Source organism: Nerophis ophidion, linkage group LG28, assembly GCF_033978795.1.
Source record: "Nerophis ophidion isolate RoL-2023_Sa linkage group LG28, RoL_Noph_v1.0, whole genome shotgun sequence".
In the NCBI taxonomy this organism is placed as follows: Eukaryota; Metazoa; Chordata; class Actinopteri; order Syngnathiformes; family Syngnathidae; genus Nerophis; species Nerophis ophidion.
In genome coordinates, this window is record NC_084638.1 from 26,501,088 (window position 1) to 26,529,045 (window position 27,958).

General features: G+C 33.1%; 1 protein-coding gene across 4 annotated transcripts in view; it reads left to right on the forward strand.

Moving 5' to 3' along the window:
* exoc3 (exocyst complex component 3) overlaps positions 1–26,052 on the forward strand; it is a 52,934-nt gene extending 26,882 nt beyond the window's left edge. For 3 of the 4 annotated variants that reach the window (XM_061890684.1, XM_061890683.1, XM_061890682.1), the window contains exons 7-16: positions 12,343–12,459; positions 15,114–15,228; positions 15,291–15,416; positions 15,479–15,579; positions 15,648–15,758; positions 17,532–17,673; positions 17,956–18,078; positions 20,075–20,236; positions 21,564–21,685; positions 25,808–26,052. In XM_061890684.1, coding sequence (XP_061746668.1) covers positions 12,343–12,459; positions 15,114–15,228; positions 15,291–15,416; positions 15,479–15,579; positions 15,648–15,758; positions 17,532–17,673; positions 17,956–18,078; positions 20,075–20,236; positions 21,564–21,685; positions 25,808–26,003 — 1,315 coding nt within the window. In that variant the 3' untranslated portion in view covers positions 26,004–26,052. Of the gene's footprint in view, positions 1–12,342; positions 12,460–15,113; positions 15,229–15,290; positions 15,417–15,478; positions 15,580–15,647; positions 15,759–17,531; positions 17,674–17,955; positions 18,079–20,074; positions 20,237–21,563; positions 21,686–25,679; positions 25,752–25,807 lie in introns of those variants that run through there. The other variant, XM_061890685.1, reaches the window with a different exon arrangement.
* Positions 26,053–27,958: the final 1,906 nt, after the last annotated feature.

Here is a 27,958-nt window from a genome sequence, read left to right on the forward strand (position 1 = left end):
CACATTATGACACCTACAATAGGTAACAGCAATACATTATAACAGGTAATACACACATTATGACACCTACAACAGGTAATACACACATGACACCTACAATAGGTAACAGCAATACATTAGAACAGGTAATACACACATTACACCTACAACAGGTAATACACACATTATGACACCTACAATAGGTAACAGCAATACATTATAACAGGTAATACACACATTATGACACCTACAACAGGTAATACACACATGACACCTACAATAGGTAACAGCAATACATTACAACAGGTAATACACACATTATGACACCTACAACAGGTAATATACACATTATGACACCTACAACAGGTAATACACACATTATGACACCTACAACAGGCAATACACACATTATGACACCTACAACAGTTAATACACACATGACACCTACAACAGGTAACAGCAATACATTATAACAGGTAATACACGCATTATGACACCTACAACAGGTAATACACACATGACACCTACAATAGGTAACAGCAATACATTATAACAGGTAATACACACAATACACCTACAACAGGTAATACACACATCATGACACCTACAATAGGTAACAGCAATACATTATAACAGGTAATACACACATTATGACACCTACAACAGGTAATACACACATGACACCTACAATAGGTAACAGCAATACATTACAACAGGTAATACACACATTATGACACCTACAACAGGTAATACACACATTATGACACCTACAACAGGTAATACACACATTATGACACCTACAACAGGTAATACACACATTATGACACCTACAACAGGCAATACACACATTATGACACCTACAACAGGTAATACACACATGACACTTACAACAGGTAATACACACATCATGACACCTACAACAGGTAATACACACATGACACCTACAATAGGTAACAGCAATACATTACAACAGGTAATACACACATTATGACACCTACAACAGGTAACAGCAATACATTACAACAGGTAATACACACATTATGACACCTACAACAGGTAATGCACACATTATGACACCTACAACAGGTAATACACACATGACACCTACAATAGGTAACAGCAATACATTAGAACAGGTAATACACACATTACACCTACAACAGGTAATACACACATTATGACACCTACAATAGGTAACAGCAATGCATTATAACAGGTAATACACACATTATGACACCTACAACAGGTAATACACACATGACACCTACAATAGGTAACAGCAATACATTACAACAGGTAATACACACATTATGACACCTACAACAGGCAATACACACATTATGACACCTACAACAGTTAATAGACACATGACACAACAGGTAACAGCAATACATTATAACAGGTAATACACGCATTATGACACCTACAACAGGTAATACACACATGACACCTACAATAGGTAACAGCAATACATTATAACAGGTAATACACACATTACACCTACAACAGGTAATACACACATCATGACACCTACAACAGGTAACAGCAATACATTATAACAGGTAATACACACATTACACCTACAACAGGTAATACACACATGATGACACCTACAATAGGTAACAGCAATACATTATAACAGGTAATACACACATTATGACACCTACAACAGGTAATACACACATGACACCTACAATAGGTAACAGCAATACATTACAACAGGTAATACACACATTATGACACCTACAACAGGTAATACACACATGACACCTACAACAGGTAACAGCAATACATTATAACAGGTAATACACGCATTATGACACCTACAACAGGTAATACACACATGACACCTACAATAGGTAACAGCAATACATTATAACAGGTAATACACACATTACACCTACAACAGGTAATACACACATCATGACACCTACAACAGGTAACAGCAATACATTATAACAGGTAATACACACATTACACCTACAACAGGTAATACACACATTATGACACCTACAATAGGTAACAGCAATACATTATAACAGGTAATACACACATTATGACACCTACAACAGGTAATACACACATGACACCTACAATAGGTAACAGCAATACATTACAACAGGTAATACACACATTATGACACCTACAACAGGTAATAAACACATTATGACACCTACAACAGGTAATACACACATTATGACACCTACAACAGGCAATACACACATTATGACACCTACAACAGGTAACAGCAATACATTATAACAGGTAATACACGCATTATGACACCTACAACAGGTAATACACACATGACACCTACAACAGGTAACAGCAATACATTATAACAGGTAATACACATTATTTCACCTACAACAGGTAATACACACATGACACCTACAACAGGTAACAGCAATAAATTATAACAGGTAATACACACATTATTACACCTACAACAGGTAATACACACATTATGACACCTACAACAGGTAATACACACATGACACCTACAATAGGTAACAGCAATACATTATAACAGGTAATACACACATTATGACACCTACAACAGGTAATACACACATTATGACACCTACAACAGGTAATACACACATTATGACACCTACAACAGGTAATACACACATGACACCTACAATAGGTAACAGCAATACATTATAACAGGTAATACACACATTATTACACCTACAACAGGTAATACACACATTATGACACCTACAATAGGTAACAGCAATACATTAGAACAGGTAATACACACATTATGACACATACAACAGGTAATACACACATTATGACACCTACAACAGGTAATACACACATTATGACACCTACAACAGGTAACAGCAATACATTATAACAGGTAATACACGCATTATGACACCTACAACAGGTAATACACACATGACACCTACAACAGGTAACAGCAATACATTATAACAGGTAATACACATTATTTCACCTACAACAGGTAATACACACATGACACCTACAACAGGTAACAGCAATACATTATAACAGGTAATACACATTATTTCACCTACAACAGGTAATACACACATGACACCTACAACAGGTAACAGCAATACATTATAACAGGTAATACACACATTATTACACCTACAACAGGTAATACACACATTATGACACCTACAACAGGTAATACACACATGACACCTACAATAGGTAACAGCAATACATTATAACAGGTAATACACACATTATGACACCTACAACAGGTAATACACACATTATGACACCTACAACAGGTAATACACACATTATGACACCTACAACAGGTAATACACACATGACACCTACAACAGGTAACAGCAATACATTATAACAGGTAATACACACATTATGACACCTACAACAGGTAATACACACATTATTACACCTACAACAGGTAATACACACATGACTCCTACAACAGGTAATACACACTTGACACCTACAACAGGTAACAGCAATACATTATAACAGGTAATCCACATTAGGACACCTACAACAGGTAATACACACATGACACCTACAACAGGTAACAGCAATACATTATAACAGGTAATACACATTATGACACAACAGGTAACAGCAATACATTATAACAGGTAATACACACATTATGACACCTACAACAGGTAATACACATTATGACACCTACAACAGGTAATACACACATGACACCTACAATAGGTAACAGCAATACATTATAACAGGTAATACACATTATGACACAACAGGTAACAGCAATACATTATAACAGGTAATACACACATTATGACACCTACAACAGGTCATACACACATGACACCTACAATAGGTAACAGCAATACATTATAACAGGTAATACACACATTATGACACCTACAACAGGTAATACACACATGACACCTACAACAGGTAACAGCAATACATTATAACAGGTAATACACACATTATGACACCTACAACAGGTAATACACACATTATTACACCTACAACAGGTAATACACACATTATTACACCTACAACAGGTAATACACACTTGACACCTACAACAGGTAACAGCAATACATTATAACAGGTAATCCACATTATGACACCTACAACAGGTAATACACACATGACACCTACAACAGGTAATACACACTTGACACCTACAACAGGTAACAGCAATACATTATAACAGGTAATACACATTATGACACCTACAACAGGTAATACACACATGACACCTACAACAGGTAACAGCAATACATTATAACAGGTAATACACATTATGTCACCTACAACAGGTAATACACACATGACACCTACAATAGGTAACAGCAATACATTATAACAGGTAATACACACATTATGACACTTACAACAGGTAATACACACATGACACCTACAACAGGTAACTGCAATACATTATAACAGGTAATACACATTATGACACCTACAACAGGTAATACACACAGTATTACACCTACAACAGGTAACAGCAATACATTATAACAGGTAATACACACATTATGACACCTACAACAGGTAATACACACATGACACCTACAACAGGTAACAGCAATACATTATAACAGGTAATACACACATTATTACACCTACAACAGGTAATACACACATGACACCTACAACAGGTAATACACACTTGACACCTCCAACAGGTAACAGCAATACATTATAACAGGTAATACACATTATGACACCTACAACAGGTAATACACACATTATGACACCTACAACAGGTAACATCAAAACATAACAGGTAATACACACATTATTACACCTACAACAGGTAATACACACATTATTACACCTACAACAGGTAATACACACATTATTACACCTACAACAGGTAACATCAATACATCATAACAGGTAATACACACATTATTACACTTACAACAGGTGACATCAATACATTATAACAGGTAATACACACATTATGACACCTACAACAGGTAATACACACATTATTACACCTACAACAGGTAATACACACATTATTACACTTACAACAGGTGACATCAATACATTATAACAGGTAATACACACATTATGACACCTACAACAGGTAATACACACATTATGACACCTACAACAGGTAATACACACATTATTACACCTACAACAGGTAATACACACATTATTACACCTACAACAGGTAATACACACATGACACCTACAACAGGTAACAGCAATACATTATAACAGGTAATACACACATTATGACACCTACAACAGGTAATACACACATGACACCTACAATAGGTAACAGCAATACATTATAACAGGTAATACACACATTATTACACCTACAACAGGTAATACACACATTATGACACCTACAATAGGTAACAGCAATACATTAGAACAGGTAATACACACATTATGACACATACAACAGGTAATACACACATTATGACACCTACAACAGGTAATACACACATTATGACACCTACAACAGGTAACAGCAATACATTATAACAGGTAATACACGCATTATGACACCTACAACAGGTAATACACACATGACACCTACAACAGGTAACAGCAATACATTATAACAGGTAATACACATTATTTCACCTACAACAGGTAATACACACATGACACCTACAACAGGTAACAGCAATACATTATAACAGGTAATACACATTATTTCACCTACAACAGGTAATACACACATGACACCTACAACAGGTAACAGCAATACATTATAACAGGTAATACACACATTATTACACCTACAACAGGTAATACACACATTATGACACCTACAACAGGTAATACACACATGACACCTACAATAGGTAACAGCAATACATTATAACAGGTAATACACACATTATGACACCTACAACAGGTAATACACACATTATGACACCTACAACAGGTAATACACACATTATGACACCTACAACAGGTAATACACACATGACACCTACAACAGGTAACAGCAATACATTATAACAGGTAATACACACATTATGACACCTACAACAGGTAACAGCAATACATTATAACAGGTAATACACACATTACACCTACAACAGGTAATACACACATTATGACACCTACAATAGGTAACAGCAATACATTAGAACAGGTAATACACACATTATGAAACCTACAACAGGTAATACACACATGACACCTACAATAGGTAACAGCAATACATTATAACAGGTAATACACACATTACACCTACAACAGGTAATACACACATTATGACACCTACAACAGGTAATACACACATGACACCTACAATAGGTAACAGCAATACATTACAACAGGTAATACACATATTATGACACCTACAACAGGTAATACACACATTATGACACCTACAACAGGTAATACACACATGACACCTACAATAGGTAACAGCAATACATTATAACAGGTAATACACACATTATGACACCTACAACAGGTAATACACACATGACACCTACAACAGGTAACAGCAATACATTATAACAGGTAATACACACATTATGACACCTACAACAGGTAATACACACATTATTACACCTACAACAGGTAATACACACATGACTCCTACAACAGGTAATACACACTTGACACCTACAACAGGTAACAGCAATACATTATAACAGGTAATCCACATTAGGACACCTACAACAGGTAATACACACATGACACCTACAACAGGTAACAGCAATACATTATAACAGGTAATACACATTATGACACAACAGGTAACAGCAATACATTATAACAGGTAATACACACATTATGACACCTACAACAGGTAATACACATTATGACACCTACAACAGGTAATACACACATGACACCTACAATAGGTAACAGCAATACATTATAACAGGTAATACACATTATGACACAACAGGTAACAGCAATACATTATAACAGGTAATACACACATTATGACACCTACAACAGGTCATACACACATGACACCTACAATAGGTAACAGCAATACATTATAACAGGTAATACACACATTATGACACCTACAACAGGTAATACACACATGACACCTACAACAGGTAACAGCAATACATTATAACAGGTAATACACACATTATGACACCTACAACAGGTAATACACACATTATTACACCTACAACAGGTAATACACACATTATTACACCTACAACAGGTAATACACACTTGACACCTACAACAGGTAACAGCAATACATTATAACAGGTAATCCACATTATGACACCTACAACAGGTAATACACACATGACACCTACAACAGGTAATACACACTTGACACCTACAACAGGTAACAGCAATACATTATAACAGGTAATACACATTATGACACCTACAACAGGTAATACACACATGACACCTACAACAGGTAACAGCAATACATTATAACAGGTAATACACATTATGTCACCTACAACAGGTAATACACACATGACACCTACAATAGGTAACAGCAATACATTATAACAGGTAATACACACATTATGACACTTACAACAGGTAATACACACATGACACCTACAACAGGTAACTGCAATACATTATAACAGGTAATACACATTATGACACCTACAACAGGTAATACACACAGTATTACACCTACAACAGGTAACAGCAATACATTATAACAGGTAATACACACATTATGACACCTACAACAGGTAATACACACATGACACCTACAACAGGTAACAGCAATACATTATAACAGGTAATACACACATTATTACACCTACAACAGGTAATACACACATGACACCTACAACAGGTAATACACACTTGACACCTACAACAGGTAACAGCAATACATTATAACAGGTAATACACATTATGACACCTACAACAGGTAATACACACATTATGACACCTACAACAGGTAACATCAAAACATAACAGGTAATACACACATTATTACACCTACAACAGGTAATACACACATTATTACACCTACAACAGGTAATACACACATTATTACACCTACAACAGGTAACATCAATACATCATAACAGGTAATACACACATTATTACACTTACAACAGGTGACATCAATACATTATAACAGGTAATACACACATTATGACACCTACAACAGGTAATACACACATTATTACACCTACAACAGGTAATACACACATTATTACACTTACAACAGGTGACATCAATACATTATAACAGGTAATACACACATTATGACACCTACAACAGGTAATACACACATTATGACACCTACAACAGGTAATACACACATTATTACACCTACAACAGGTAATACACACATTATTACACCTACAACAGGTAATACACACATGACACCTACAACAGTTAACAGCAATACATTATAACAGGTAATACACACATTATGACACCTACAACAGGTAATACACACATGACACCTACAATAGGTAACAGCAATACATTATAACAGGTAATACACACATTATTACACCTACAACAGGTAATACACACATTATGACACCTACAATAGGTAACAGCAATACATTAGAACAGGTAATACACACATTATGACACATACAACAGGTAATACACACATTATGACACCTACAACAGGTAATACACACATTATGACACCTACAACAGGTAACAGCAATACATTATAACAGGTAATACACGCATTATGACACCTACAACAGGTAATACACACATGACACCTACAACAGGTAACAGCAATACATTATAACAGGTAATACACATTATTTCACCTACAACAGGTAATACACACATGACACCTACAACAGGTAACAGCAATACATTATAACAGGTAATACACATTATTTCACCTACAACAGGTAATACACACATGACACCTACAACAGGTAACAGCAATACATTATAACAGGTAATACACACATTATTACACCTACAACAGGTAATACACACATTATGACACCTACAACAGGTAATACACACATGACACCTACAATAGGTAACAGCAATACATTATAACAGGTAATACACACATTATGACACCTACAACAGGTAATACACACATTATGACACCTACAACAGGTAATACACACATTATGACACCTACAACAGGTAATACACACATGACACCTACAACAGGTAACAGCAATACATTATAACAGGTAATACACACATTATGACACCTACAACAGGTAACAGCAATACATTATAACAGGTAATACACACATTACACCTACAACAGGTAATACACACATTATGACACCTACAATAGGTAACAGCAATACATTAGAACAGGTAATACACACATTATGAAACCTACAACAGGTAATACACACATGACACCTACAATAGGTAACAGCAATACATTATAACAGGTAATACACACATTACACCTACAACAGGTAATACACACATTATGACACCTACAACAGGTAATACACACATGACACCTACAATAGGTAACAGCAATACATTACAACAGGTAATACACATATTATGACACCTACAACAGGTAATACACACATTATGACACCTACAACAGGTAATACACACATGACACCTACAATAGGTAACAGCAATACATTATAACAGGTAATACACACATTATGACACCTACAACAGGTAATACACACATGACACCTACAACAGGTAACAGCAATACATTATAACAGGTAATACACACATTATGACACCTACAACAGGTAATACACACATTATTACACCTACAACAGGTAATACACACATGACTCCTACAACAGGTAATACACACTTGACACCTACAACAGGTAACAGCAATACATTATAACAGGTAATCCACATTAGGACACCTACAACAGGTAATACACACATGACACCTACAACAGGTAACAGCAATACATTATAACAGGTAATACACATTATGACACAACAGGTAACAGCAATACATTATAACAGGTAATACACACATTATGACACCTACAACAGGTAATACACATTATGACACCTACAACAGGTAATACACACATGACACCTACAATAGGTAACAGCAATACATTATAACAGGTAATACACATTATGACACAACAGGTAACAGCAATACATTATAACAGGTAATACACACATTATGACACCTACAACAGGTCATACACACATGACACCTACAATAGGTAACAGCAATACATTATAACAGGTAATACACACATTATGACACCTACAACAGGTAATACACACATGACACCTACAACAGGTAACAGCAATACATTATAACAGGTAATACACACATTATGACACCTACAACAGGTAATACACACATTATTACACCTACAACAGGTAATACACACATTATTACACCTACAACAGGTAATACACACTTGACACCTACAACAGGTAACAGCAATACATTATAACAGGTAATCCACATTATGAAACCTACAACAGGTAATACACACATGACACCTACAACAGGTAATACACACTTGACACCTACAACAGGTAACAGCAATACATTATAACAGGTAATACACATTATGACACCTACAACAGGTAATACACACATGACACCTACAACAGGTAACAGCAATACATTATAACAGGTAATACACATTATGTCACCTACAACAGGTAATACACACATGACACCTACAATAGGTAACAGCAATACATTATAACAGGTAATACACACATTATGACACTTACAACAGGTAATACACACATGACACCTACAACAGGTAACTGCAATACATTATAACAGGTAATACACATTATGACACCTACAACAGGTAATACACACAGTATTACACCTACAACAGGTAACAGCAATACATTATAACAGGTAATACACACATTATGACACCTACAACAGGTAATACACACATGACACCTACAACAGGTAACAGCAATACATTATAACAGGTAATACACACATTATTACACCTACAACAGGTAATACACACATGACACCTACAACAGGTAATACACACTTGACACCTACAACAGGTAACAGCAATACATTATAACAGGTAATACACATTATGACACCTACAACAGGTAATACACACATTATGACACCTACAACAGGTAACATCAAAACATAACAGGTAATACACACATTATTACACCTACAACAGGTAATACACACATTATTACACCTACAACAGGTAATACACACATTATTACACCTACAACAGGTAACATCAATACATCATAACAGGTAATACACACATTATTACACTTACAACAGGTGACATCAATACATTATAACAGGTAATACACACATTATGACACCTACAACAGGTAATACACACATTATTACACCTACAACAGGTAATACACACATTATTACACTTACAACAGGTGACATCAATACATTATAACAGGTAATACACACATTATGACACCTACAACAGGTAATACACACATTATGACACCTACAACAGGTAATACACACATTATTACACCTACAACAGGTAATACACACATTATTACACCTACAACAGGTAATACACACATGACACCTACAACAGGTAACAGCAATACATTATAACAGGTAATACACACATTATGACACCTACAACAGGTAATACACACATGACACCTACAACAGGTAACAGCAATACATTATAACAGGTAATACACATTATGACACCTACAACAGGTAATACACACATTATTACACCTACAGCAGGCAACAGCAATACATTATAACAGGTAATACACACATTATGACACCTACAACAGGTAATACACACATGACACCTACAACAGGTAACAGCAATACATTATAACAGGTAATACACACATTATTACACCTACAACAGGTAATACACACATGACACCTACAACAGGTAATACACGCTTGACACCTACAACAGGTAACAGCAATACATTATAACAGGTAATACACATTATGACACCTACAACAGGTAATACACACATTATGACACCTACAACAGGTAACATCAAAACATAACAGGTAATACACACATTATTACACCTACAACAGGTAATACACACATTATTACACCTACAACAGGTAATACACACATTATTACACCTACAACAGGTAACATCAATACATCATAACAGGTAATACACACATTATTACACTTACAACAGGTGACATTAATACATTATAACAGGTAATACACACATTATTACACCTACAACAGGTAATACACACATTATTACACTTACAACAGGTGACATCAATACATTATAACAGGTAATACACACATTATTACACCTACAACAGGTAATACACACATTATTACACCTAGAACAGGTAACATCAATACATTATAACAGGTAATACACACATTATTACACTTACAACGGGTAATACACACATTATAACACCTACAACAGGTGACATGAATACATTATTACACCTACAACAGGTGACATGTATACATAATAACACCTACAGGTGCCATAAAGACAGGTGTGTTTCAGGTTCTTCAGCCTGTACCACAACGCAGTGTCCAGTCGGGTGAAAGAGCTGGTCTTTGAGGATTTGGAGGCCAATGAGATCGTGTCACTGCTGACCTGGGTCCTCAACACCTATAAAAGGTAGGTAGCTCCCAACACATGTTTATATATATATATATATATATATACACAGGTGTGCTGCAGGTAAGTTGGAGCAACATGTCAAAGATGGTCACTTCCTGCACAATGCACCTCAGCTCTCTTTTCAGTTTAAAACACTCAATATTTAAAAATGTTAAAAACAAGTCATATATATATTTACATGTATTCTATGTATTCAATACTTAAATCTCCAGTAAAACTTCTTATTACTTTTCTTTTTTTAAGTTTTATGCTCATTTTGTCGAAACCCTGTTTTTTTACGGTAAAAACTAAATATGCAATATTTTCCCTAAAAAACTTTTCAAAGTGTAATATTTGATGTGAGTGGAGACATGAATAGGTCAATAATTCATAACCATATTAATTTTGATTCATTATTATTTTTAAAATGATTAAAACAAATAAATAGAAAAAATCAATAACTATAATAATAAAAAAGAAACATATTTGTCAATAAATTCTACTGAAAAAAACTAATAATAATTACAAATAATATACTTGCTAAAAAATACAATTCTCAAATTAAAAAATGCTACATTTATAGAATACAATATAATGTATTTGCCAAAAAAAAACAATTATATTGTATAATTCTAATATATAATGTGCAATAATACAGTATAATTGCTATTACATACAATTGTGACATTAAAAATGAAATTTTTTTAATGTCAAAAACACTAAATATGTAAAAAATATAAGTCATAAAAATGTTACCAAGCCATATATATATATATATATATATATATATATATATATTTAATTTTATTGATTTATTCAATACATAAATCCATAGATTAACTTCTTATTACTTTTCTTTGTCTATGTTTTTTGTAAAAAAAAAAAAAAAAATCACAAAATATGCAATCGTTTCCCCCCAAAAGTTGTCAGATAGGAACATTTGATGTGAAGTCATCGGCGACATAAATAGGTCAATAATACCTAACAATATTAATTTTGATTCATTATTATTTTTTTAAATGATTAAAACAAATAAATATTTTAAAAAAAATAACAATAATAAAAAAGAAACATTACATTTCTCAATAGATACAACTGAAAAAAACAGTAGTCTCGCCTCGACTACTGTAATGTATTATTTTCGGGTCTCCCCATGTCTAGCATTAAAAGATTACAGTTGGTACAAAATGCGGCTGCTAGACTTTTGACAAGAACAAGAAAGTTTGATCACATTACGCTTGTACTGGCTCACCTGCACTGGCTTCCTGTGCACTTAAGATGTGACTTTAAGGTTTTACTACTTACGTATAAAATACTACACGGTTTAGCTCCATCCTATCTTGCCGATTGTATTGTACCATATGTCCCGGCAAGAAATCTGCGTTCAAAGGACTCCGGCTTATTAGTGATTCCCAAAGCCCAAAAAAAGTCTGCGGGCTATAGAGCGTTTTCCGTTCGGGCTCCAGTACTCTGGAATGCCCTCCCGGTAACAGTTCGAGATGCCACCTCAGTAGAAGCATTTAAGTCTCACCTTAAAACTCATTTGTATACTCTAGCCTTTAAATAGACTCCCTTTTTAGACCAGTTGATCTGCCGTTTCTTTTCTTTTTCTTCTATGTCCCAGTCTCCCTTGTGGAGGGGGTCCGGTCCAATCCGGTGGCCATGTACTGCTTGCCTGTGTATCGGCTGGGGACATCTCTGCGCTGCTGATCCGCCTCCGCTTGTGATGGTTTCCTGCTGGCTCCCCTGTGAACAGGACTCTCGCTGCTGTGTTGGATCCGCTTTGGACTGGACTCTCGCGACTGTGTTGGATCCATTGTGGATTGAACTTTCACAGTAACATGTTAGACCCGCTCGACATCCATTGCTTTCCTCCTCTCTAAGGTTCTCATAGTCATCATTGTCACCGACGTCCCACTGGGTCATTATTGTCACCGATGTCCCACTGGGTGTGAGTTTTCCTTGCCCTTATGTGGGCCTACCGAGGATGTCGTGGTGGTTTGTGCAGCCCTTTGAGACACTAGTGATTTAGGGCTATATAAGTAAACATTGATTGATTGATTGATGAAAAAACTAATAACAATAATTACAAATAATATTTTTGCTAAAAAATACAATTCTCAAATTAAAAAATACTAGATTCAAAAGAAATACAAACTAATATATTTGCCAATAAATACAACTATATTGAATAATTCCAAAATATATTTTCAATAATACAGTATAGTTGCTATTACATACAATTGTCACATTAAACATTTAATATTTTTTATGTCAAAAACACAAAAAATGTAAAAAATGGAAATCATAAAAATGTTAAACAAGTCATATCTATATTTATTTTTATTGTATTTATTCAATACATAAATCCATAGATTAACTTCTTATTATTTTTCTTCGTCTATGTTTTATGCCCATTTTGTCTCCAAAAAAACCAGAAAACATGCAATCTTTTCCCCACCAAAAGTTGTCAAATAGTAACATTTGATGTGAAGTCATAGGCAACATCAATAGGTCAGTAATTGAGGAGAACACTGACGTGTGTGTGTGTGTGTGTGTGTGTGCGTGTGTGTGCGTGTGTGTGCGTGTGTGTGCGTGTGTGTGTGTGCGTGTGTGTGTGTGTGTGTGTGTGTGTGTGTTTGTGTTTGTGTTTGTGTTTGTTTGTTGGCCAGCGTGGACATGATGGGCCACCCGGAGCTGGCTTTGGAGAGCAGCGAGCATCTGGAGTCGCTGCTCCCTCAGGACGTGGTTGATGACCTCCTCAGCAAATACGTGCAGACTTTCACGGTAGGCGCCACCCACCTCGACCCGCTACACATGTTACACGCTCTCTGCCCGCGTGTCCCCAGTCCAACATCACCGGCTGGCTGAGAAAAGCCCTGGAAACGGACAAGAAGGACTGGCAGAAAGACACGGAGCCCGAAGCCGACCAGGACGGCTACTACCAGACCACGCTGCCCGCCATCGTCTTCCAGGTACCTGGTCACACACCGGCACGTCTTTCCTCTCCGTGATACTCACCCACGCGCCTCATCAGATGTTCGAGCAGAACCTGCAAGTGGCGGCGCAGATCGACGGGGACTTCAAGGAGCAGGTCCTCAAGCTGTGCCTGAAACAGATGAACTCCTTCCTGGTCAGGTAAGAGTCTCCACGGTCCTCGTCCCGCCCCCCCCTGCCGGGACTCACCTCGTCGCTTCCCACGCCAGGTACCGAGAGGAGGCGGTGCTCTACAAGGAGGAACACCTGAGGGACCGGCAGCTGCCTCAGTGCTACGTGCAGTACATGATCGCCATCATAAACAACTGCCAGACATTCAAGTAGGCTGCATGCTGACCACCACAAACACACTGGCCTCTAAAGTCCACTTTGAGTACATGATCGCCATCATAAACAACTGCCAGACCTTCAAGTAGGCTGCATGCTGACCACCACAAACACACTGGCCTCTAAAGTCCACTTTGAGTACATGATCGCCATCATAAACAACTGCCAGACCTTCAAGTAGGCTGCATGCTGACCACCGCAAACACACTGGCCTCTAAAGTCCACTTTGAGTACATGAACGCATCATACAACCTGTTAACTTTTGTGGAAAACTGCTGACAGCTCAGTTAGCCATTAAGTACAATTCTCAAAAAATTCCTTTAAATATAAATACGAAACAATATATTTGCCTTTAAATACAATTGGGAATTAAACTAATTCAAAGATAAAGAGGAGATAATATATTTAATATAATTACAATTCTTAAATTATACAATTAAAATAATTCAAACATAAGTATGAAATAATATATTTGCTAATAAATAGAATGCAAAAAACCCAATAACCATATCTAAAACAAGTATAAAATAGTATATATGTTAATAAATACAATAGAAAACTAATAACTAAAATAAGTATAAAACTATATATGATAATAAAAAAACTAATAACTATAAAAAGTGTAAAATAATATATATGATAATAAATACAATTAAAAAAATTATACTAACAAAAGTATAAAATAAGATGTATGGTAATAAATACAATTAAAAAACTAATAACTAAAATAAGAATAAAATGGCATATATGCCAATAAAAAACTAATAACAGAATTAAGTATAAAATGATATATATGCTAATAAAAAACTAAAATAAGTATAAATGGTCCCTAGTGTGTGAATGTGAGTGTGAATGTTGTCTGTCTATCTGTGTTGGCCCTGTGATGAGGGCGACTTGTCCAGGGTGTACGCCGCCTTCCACCCGATTGTAGCTGAGATAGGCGCCCCCGCGACCCCCAAAAAAAGGGAATAAGCGGTAGAAAATGGATGGATGGATAAATACAATCAAAAACTAAAATAATTATAAAATAATGTATATGCTAATAAATACAATAAAAAACAAAAATAAGTATAAAATAATGTATATGCTAATAAATACAATTAAAAACTAATACTAACTAAAATAAGTATAATATATATATATCCATCCATCCATCCATCCATCCATTTTCTACCGCTTATTCCCTTTTGGGGTCGCGGGGGGCGCTGGCGCCTATCTCAGCTACAATCGGGCGGAAGGCGGGGTACACCCTGGACATATATATATATATATATATATATATATATAATATGCTAACAAATACCAAAAAAGTAATAACTAAAACAAGTATAAAATAATATATTTGCTAATAAATACTATTATCCAATTAAAAAAATAAATAATTAAAAGCAAATATGAAACAGCACATTTGTCAGTAAGTACAAGACACTAAAATTACTATTTGATCTGTTTTAATGGCTGAGCTTTTATTGTTTTAAATATCGCTTTGAATTGTAACCCTTTAAAAATACATTTGAATGAAAAGTGCATTGAGAACAAAATCAATTTTTTATATTTCCGGTGGGCGTTGTGACGTCGTACTCCGTTCATCGGTCCTTGAACGCACCGTCCCGTATTTTGTCTTGTACATTGAACCTACTCAATGTCGGTTGAATGTACACAATGACATGGGGCGTGTCCTTTCTTAATGGGGAAAGACGTTAATGCCTCTTGTTCTCACGGGAGCATTTTCCAGCTAAAAGCGGAGTCGGTCATGTGTTGCCCAGGGAGTCCATCAACAGTCTGAAGAGGAAGTACTCCCAGGTGTGCCAGGTCACGGACAGCGACGCCGCCATCGAGAGGACCCTCAACGAGGTGGCCAAGGAGGGATGTCAGTTCCTCCTGGACGAAGTCTTCCTGGACCTGGAGGTAGCTCACTTTCACTCTTTCAATCATTCGCAGCTGGAGCACCAATCATCTCCACAGGGTTCGTACAGAGGAAAGTTTCTATAGTGGAGCAAATTCCTCCGTAAAAACAATTTAAAGGAGCCATATGTAATAACGTGGCGTGAAATGGTAGTGCAAAATAACTCAGTCCAGCTGGATGGACTCCAAGGAGCTTCTTACTAGGGGTTGAGGCTGGCAGACACATGTTTGGTGCCATCTTGTAGACCTCGGCAAACAGATGTGTACCTGCTGTCACCTGCTTAGCATCACCTGAGCGAGCTGCTGACCAGGAAGTGGCTGACGGGCTCGCACGCTGTGGACACCATCTGTGTGACGGTGGAGGACTACTTTAACGACTTCAACAAGGTCAAGAAACCCTTCAACCAGGTAGGGAAGACCTCCTTCTCTCTGTGTATGTGTGTGTCTTTTTGTCTTTTTGGCAAATATTACAAAGTGTCTTAAATATGTCAACAATTCATAATAACTTTGATTTTAATCCATTATTATTTTTTGAGAAATTATAGTGTTTGTTGTTGTTTTTTTTTTAAGGTTTTTTTAAATTTGTGTTACGCCTTTTCGGCAAAGAAAATATATATATATATATATATATATATATATATATATATATATATATATATATATATATATATATTTTTTTTTTTTTATTTTTTTTTTTTTTTTTGGGCAATACATAAAAAATGCTATATTTCCCCCCAAAAAAATGTCAAAGTGTAATATTTGATGTGAAGTATTGGTAGTTCTAAATATGTCAATAATTAATAATTATATTGATTATAATATACATTATTTTTTTGAGAAATTTTATTTTTTGTTTTGTTTTTGTCTTTTTTGTTTTTTAAAAGTCCTACTGAAAAAGTGTTAAACATAACTTATGTATTATGTGTATTATTATTATTATTATTAATTTTTACTTTTAACATTTAAAACTCCAAATTGACTTCAGATCTATTAATCAATTATATATATAATTTCAATTATAAATACATTTTTTATGGCAAAAGCACAAAATATGCAATATTTCCCCCTGAAAAAATGTCAAAGTGTAGTATTTGATGTGAAGTATTTGGAGTTTTAAATATGTCAATCATTCATAACAACATTGATTTTAATACATTATTATTTTTTGAGAAATTGTACTATTTCTTTTGTTTAGGTTTTTTTTTGGTTTGGTTTTTAAAGGTCCCACTAAAAAAGTGTTAAAAATAACTCATTTATTTATTTTACTTTTAACTCTTAAAACACTTAAAACTCCAAATCAACTTCAGATATATCAGTTATTTATATATATATATATATATATATATATAATTTTATTTAATTTTTTTTTTATTTGTTTCTTTTACCTTTTTGGCAAAGAACATTTTTTTAAGGAAAAAACACAAAATATGCAATATCCCCCCCAAAATGTCAAAGTGTAATATTTTATGTGAAGTAATTGAAGTCTAAAATATGTCAATAATTCCTAACAATATTAATTTTAATACATTATTTTTTGTTTTGTTTGTTTTTTTCTTTTTGTTTTTTAAAAGTCCTACTAAAAAAAGTGTTAAACATAACTTATGTATTATTATTATTATTATAATTATTTTTTCTTTTAACACTTAAAACTCCAAATCAACTTCAGAACTATTAGTCAATTACAATTGTTTTTTTAATTATATATGCATTTTTTATGGCAAATACATAAAATATGCAATGATTTCCCCCAAAAATATGTCAAAGTGTAATATTTGATGTGAAGTATTTGTAGTTCTAAATAATAATTAATCATTATATTGATTCTAACATACATGATAATTTTTTGAGAAATGTAACTTTTTGTTTTTTAAAAGTCCAACTAAAAAAGTGTTAAACATAACTAAAATGTATTATTATTATTTTTACTTTTAACACTTAAAACTCCAAATGAACTTCAGAACTATTCGTCAATTATAATTGTTTTTTAAATTATATATGCATTTTTTATGGCAAAAACACAAAATATGCAATATTTCCCCCCAAAAAATGTCAAAGTGTAATATTTGCTGTAAAATATTTGTGGTTTTAAATATGTCAATCATTCATAATAACCTTGATTTTAAGACATTATTATTTTTTGGAGAAATTATAGTATTTATTTTGTTTTTGTTTTAAAGGTCCCAGTAAAATAAGTGATAAAAATAAGTCCTACACATATCGGATTCATCAGTATATATATATATATATATATATATATATATATATATATATATATATATATATATATATATATATATATAATATATGTTATTTTTATTCTTAAATCTGACCTGCCTTTTACTCCACTTTGTTGTGGTTTTTGAGAGTGTGGCGCGGGCCCCTGACTAGTGAGGTGTGTGTGCAGGAGATGAGCGGTGAGGCCCTAAGGAGGGTGGTGGTGGACTACATCAAGGCTGTCATGCAGAAGAGGATCACCTTCAAGAACGCAGAGGAGAGGAGGGAGGGGGCGGACAGGATGATCAAAGAGGCTCAGCAGTTCAACTTCCTCTTCACCAAACTATCTGCTGTCAGTATCACACTGATATCACCACTTCAACTTCCTCTTTACCAAACTATCTGATGTCGGTATCACACTGATATCACCACTTCAACTTCCTCTTCACCAAACTATCTGCTGTCAGTACACACTGATATCATCACACTGATATCACCACTTCAACTTCCTCTTCACCAAACTATCTGCTGTCAGTACACACTGATATCATCACACTGATCTCACCATTCAACTTCCTCTTTACCAAACTGTCTGATGTCGGTATCACACTGATATCACCACTTCAACTTCCTCTTCACCAAACTATCTGCTGTCAGTACACACTGATATCATCACACTGATATCACCACTTCAACTTCCTCTTCACCAAACTATCTGCTGTCAGTACACACTGATATCATCACACTGATCTCACCACTTCAACTTCCTCTTTACCAAACTATCTGATGTCGGTATCACACTGATATCACCACTTCAACTTCCTCTTCACCAAACTATCTGCTGTCAGTACACACTGATATCATCACACTGATCTCACCATTCAACTTCCTCTTTACCAAACTAGCTGCTGTCAGTACACACTGATATCATCACACTGATATCACCACTTCAACTTCCTCTTCACCAAACTATCTGCTGTCAGTACTCACTGATATCACCATTCAACTTCCTCTTTACCAAACTATCTGCTGTCAGTACTCACTGATATCACCACTTCAACTTCCTCTTTACCAAACTATCTGCTGTCAGTACTCACTGATATCATCACTTCAATTTCCTCTTTACCAAATTAATGTCAGTACTTGTTGATATCACCACTTCAATTTCCTCTTTACCAAACTATCTGTGTCAGTATCACACTGATATCACCACTTCAACTTCCTCTTCACCAAACAATCTGCTGTCAGTATCACACTGATATCACCACTTCAACTTCCTCTTCACCAAACAATCTGCTGTCAGTATCACACTGATATCACCATTCAACTTCCTCTTTACCAAATTATCTGCTGTCAGTACACACTGATATCAGCACTTCAACTTCCTCTTTACCAAATTGGCTGCTGTCAGTAAACACTGATACATACTGATATCAGCAGTTCAACTTTCTCTTTACCAAATTATCTGCTGGAGTACACACTGATATCACATTGATATCAGCACTTCAACTTCCTCTTTACCAAACTGGCTGCTGTCAGTAAACACTGATACATACTGATATCAGCAGTTCAACTTTCTCTTTACCAAACTATCTGCTGATACATACTGATACCATATTCTGATACCTCATGATCCCATACACGTACAGTATCAGCAGTCCAATGTGTTGGTGTCGCAGGGATCAGACACGGAGCGTCTCTGTGGGGCCATTGTTGCCATCGCTGAAGTCTTCAAACTCACTGACCCCACTCTGCTCTTCCTGGAAGTCACCACCTTGGTCTCCAAATACCCCGATATCAGGTACTACACTACTTTTAATACACCCCGATACCAGGTATTACACTTCTTTCATATACCCTGATATCAGGTATTACACTACTTTTATATACCCTGATATGAGGTATTACACTACTTTCATATACCCTGATATCAGGTATTACACTACTTTCATATACCCTGATATCAGGTATTACACTACTTTCATATACCCTGATATCAGGTATTACACTACTTTCATATACCCTGATATCAGGTATTACACTACTTTCATATACCCCGATATCAGGTATTACACTACTTTTAATACACCCCGATATCAGGTATTACACCACTTTTAATACACCCCGATATCAGGTATTACACTACTTTTAATACACCCCGATGTCAGGTATTACACTACTTTCATATATACCCTGATATCAGGTATTACACTACTGTCATATACCCTGATATCAGGTATTACACTACGTTCATAGACCCTGATAACAGGTATTACACTACTTTTAATGCACCCCGATATCAAGTGTTACACTACTTTCATATACCCTGATATCAGGTATTACACTACTTTTAATGCACCCTGATATCAAGTATTACACCACTTTCATAAACCGCGATATCATGTATTACACTACTTTTAATACACCTCGATACCAGGTATTACACTACTTTCATATACCCCGATATCAGGTATTACACCACTTTCATACACCCCGATATCGGGTATTACACTACTTTTAATACACCCCGATATCAGGTATTACACTACTTTCATATACCCTGATATCGGGTATTACACTACTTTTGTATACCTTGATATCAGGTATTACATTTTTTTCCAATACTCTGATATCTGGTATTACACTACTTTCAAATACTCTGAATGCAGCTACAAATACTCTGGTATCAGCTACAACACTACTTTCAAATGCAATTAGTCTGGTATCAGGTACAACACTCTTTTCAATTACAAATACACTGATACCAGCTACAAATAGTCTGATATCAGGTACAACAATACTTTGAAATACAAATAGTCTGATATCAGTTACTTAAATTTTTTTAAGTACAATTAGTGTGATATCAGGTACTACAATACTTGCAAATACAAATAGTCTGTTATCAGGTACTACAATACTAGCAAATTGAAATGGTCTGATATCAGGTACTACAATACTTGCAAATACAAATAGTCTGATATCAGGTACTTAAATACTTTGAAGTACAACTAGTCTCATCAGGTACTTCAATTCTTTGAAGTACAATTAGTGTGATATCAGGTACTACAATACTTGCAAATAGAACCGGTCTATCAGGTACTACAATACTTGCAAATACAAATAGTCTGATATCAGGTACTTCAATACTTTGAAATACAATTAGTATGATATCAGGTACTACAATACTTTGAGATACAAATAGTCTGATATCAGGTACTACAATACTTTGAGATACAAATAGTCTGATATCAGGTAATACAATACTTTGAGATACAAATAGTCTTATATCAGGTACTACAATACTTTGAGATACAAATAGTCTTATATCAGGTACTACAATACTTTGACAAACAAATAGTCTGTACTTTCCAGTCCAAGAAGTTGATTTCATGTCATACAGTTTTCTAGGTGACTTCAAAATAAACAACAAAGTGTCAGTAGTTTTCGCAATAAAATAATCCATGAAGAGATTTGACCAATTTAAGGTCGTTGCTGTAACAAATATTTACATTCATGAATATAATAATTATATTTACATTCATGAATTTAATTATACCAATATTAATATTTACATTCATGAATGTAATATTTATTTTCATGAACATAATTATACTAATATTAATATTTACATGTATAAATATAATAATACTAATATTTACATTTATGAATATAATATTAATATGTACATTCCTGATTATAATAATATTTATATTTACATTCATGAATATAATACTAATAATATTTGCATTCATGAATATAATACTATGTATATTTACATTCATAAATATTATTAATATTTACATTCAGAAATATAAATTTAATATTTATATTTACACTCATGAATATAGTTATACTAATATGTACATTCATGAATATAATTATATTTACATTCATGAACATAATTATACTTATTAATATTTACATGTATAAATATAATAATATTAATGTTTACATTTATGAATATAATATTAATAAGTACATTCCTGATTATAATAATACTATTTTTTATTTACATTCATGAATATAATACTAATATTTGCATTCATGAATATAATACTAATATGTATATTTACATTCATAAATATATTATAAATATAATTTACATTCATGAATAGAATACTAATATTTATATTTATGAATATGTTTATGTACATATGTGAATATAACATTTGTATTTACATTCATTAAAATAATACTAATATTTATATTTGCATTAATTAATATAATAGTACTAATATTTATATTTACATTAATATATTATTATTAATTACATTCATGAATATAATATTAATATTTATTTTTACATTCATGAATACAACAATGCTAATATTTATATTTACATACATGAATATAATATTTACATTCATGAATATAATACTAAGGTTTATATTTGCGTTCATTAATATGATAATATTAATATATATATACATTAATAAATATTAGTGTTTACATTCATGAATATAATATTTATTCTTACATTCATGAATACAATAATACTAATTTATACTTACATACCTGAACATAATATTAATAATTACATTCATGAATACAAGTTTAATATTTACATACATGGATAAAGTACAAATATTATTTACATTCATGAATATATTTATATTCACATTTATGAATATAATACCAATATTTATGTTTATGTTAATATAATACGAATATTCATATTTACATTCATGAATATGATAATACTAATATTTATGCTTACATTGATATAATACTAATATTTACATTTATGAATATAGTAATACTAAAAGGTATATTTACATTCATGAATATATTACTAATATATATATTTGCATTCATTCATATAATAATATTATATTTACACTCATGGTTATGTGTATATTTACATGTGTGAATATATTAATATTTACATTAATGATTATTATGCTATAATGTATATTTACATTGATGAATATACTACTATTATATATATGTGCATTCATGAATATAATATTTATATTTACATTCATTCATATAATAATAATATATTTACACTCATGATTATGTGTATATTTACATGTGTGAATATATTAATATTTACATTAATGATTATTATGCTATAATATATATTTACATTGATGAATATACTACTATTATATATATGTGCATTCATGAATATAATATTTATATTTACATTCATAAATATATTATTATTCATGAATATAATATAAATATTTATTTTTGCAATCATGAATACAATATTCATATCAATATGTACATTCATGAATCTAATATTGATATTTAAATTCATGAATATATAATTAATATTCACATCAATGAATATAATGATCTAATATTTATATTAATTAATAGAATAATTGTAATATTTATACTTGCATTAATATATTACTAATATTCATGTTTACATTTATGAATATAATACTAATATATATATATTTACATTCATGAAAATATTAATATTTACATTCATGAATATAATATTTACATTTGTGAATATAGTAATACTAATATGTATACTTACATTTGTATACTACTAATATTCATATTTACTTATATTAATATAATAATACTAATATGTATATTTACACTCATGAATATAATACTAATATTTATATTTACATTAATATAATAGTAATATTTATATTCACATTTATGAATATAATAATACTAATATGTATATTTACATTCATGAATATAACACTAATAATATTCACACAGTGCATGGTATGATAATTCAAGTATTATGGATATAATAATATTCATAGTACATAACCAGAGCATGGATCGAATATTAATAATAATATTGATGATAATTTCAGGGAGGATCACATCCAGGTGATGTCAGTAGAGAAGTGATGATGATAATAATTTCAGGGAGGATCACATCCAGGTGATGCCAGTAGAGAAGTGATGATAATAATAATAATGATGCTGATAATAATTTCAGGGAGGATCACATCCAGGCGCTGCTGACGGTGCGAGGTGACGCCAGCAGAGAGCTGCGTGGCATGATCATGGGCACACTGAGTGAGAACAAGGTGTCGTACGGGGGGGTCTCCCAGCCCATCTTCAGGGACATCAGCGTGCCCACCATCACCATGACAACCATGACCTCCATGGCAACCGCTAAGCTTCTCAAGTAACTCCCAGCATCGCATTTCATCAACAATAAACTCATCCCTGTAAACACCACACTTTTATTACTCCTCTGTTGCCATGACAACCACAGCAGGCACATCACTCCAGTACACAATATTTATGTAGTTTGTACCTATATTCTTATTTATATTTTCACCTTTTTTAATGATTTACATTAAATATATATATATATATACATATATATATATATATATAATATATATATATAAATACGTATTTTATGTAGATTGTACCTATATTCCTTTTTATATTTTCACCTTTTTTGAAGTGAAGTGAAGTGAATTATATTTATATAGCGCTTTTCTCTAGTGACTCAAAGCGCTTTACATAGTGAAACCCAATATCTAAGTTACATTTAAACCAGTGTGGGTGGCACTGGGAGCAGGTGGGTAAAGTGTCTTGCCCAAGGACACAACGGCAGTGACTAGGATGGCGGAAGCGGGAATCGAACCTGCAACCCTCAAGTTGCTGGCACAGCCGCTCTACCAACCGAGCTATGCCGCCCCACAATGTTGTTTTTAATGATTAACATTATATATATATATATATATATATATATATATATATATATATACATATTTTATGTAGGTTGTACCTATATTCTTATTTATAGTTTCACTTTTTTTTAAGGATTTATATAATATATTCACAGAAATACTTATTTTATGTAGATTATACCTATATTATTTATATTTTCACCTTTTTTACAAAAATATTTTACAGTAGTAAAATAAGGTAATATACAGCTTTGCAGTAGTAAAATAAGGCAATATGCAACTTTACAATAGTAAAATTAGATAATATATGGCTTTACAATTGTAAAATAAGGTAATATCCGACTTTAGAATAGTAAAATAAGGCAATGTACGACTTTAGAATAGTATTTTACAATAGTAAAATAAGGCAATATGCGACTTTACAATAGTATTTTACAACAGTAGAATAAGATAACATACAAATTTATAATAGTAAAATAGGGTGATATGCGACTTTGCAATAGTAAAATAAGGCAATATACGACTTTAGAATAGTATTTTACAATAGTAAAATGAGGTAATATGCGACTTTACAGTAGTAAAATAATCTAATATATAGTAAGGAAATATACGACTTTACAACAGTATTTTACAATATTAAAATAAGGCAATATACGACTTTAGAACTGGGCGGTATAGCTCGGTTGGTAGAGTGGCCGTGCCAGCAACTTGAGGGTTGCAGGTTCGATCCCTGCTTCCGCCATCCTAGTCACTGCCGTTGTGTCCTTGGGCAAGACACTTTACCCACCTGCTCCCAGTGCCACCCACACCTTTTTAAATGTAAGAATTAAATATTGGGTTTCACTATGTAAAGTGCTTTGAGTGACTAGAGAAAAAGCGCTATATAAATTTAATTCACTTCACTTTTACAATAGTAAAATAAGGTAATATACGGCTTTACAGTAGTAAAATATGAAATAAGGTAATATACGACTTTGCATTAGCAAAATAGGGCAATATGCAATTTTACAATAGTAAATCAAGTCAATATACGACTTTACATAAGTATTTTACAATAGTAAAATAAGTCAATATACAACTTTAGAATTGTGTGTTACAATCATATAATAAGGTAATATATGACTACAATATTAAAATAAGGCAATATACAACTTTACAATAGTAAATTAAGGCAATATATGCTCTGCCATAGTAAAATAAGGCAATATGCGACTTTAGGGTTGTGTTTTACAATAGTATAATAAGGTAATATATGACTTTACACTAGTATTTTACAATACTAAAATAAGGTAATATACGATTTCACAATATTATTTTACAATAGTCAAATAAACAAATGTACAATAGTTTTACAATAGTAAAATAAGGCAATATATACAACATTACAATATTATTTTACAATAGTTAAATAAGATAATATACAACACTACAATATTAAAGTA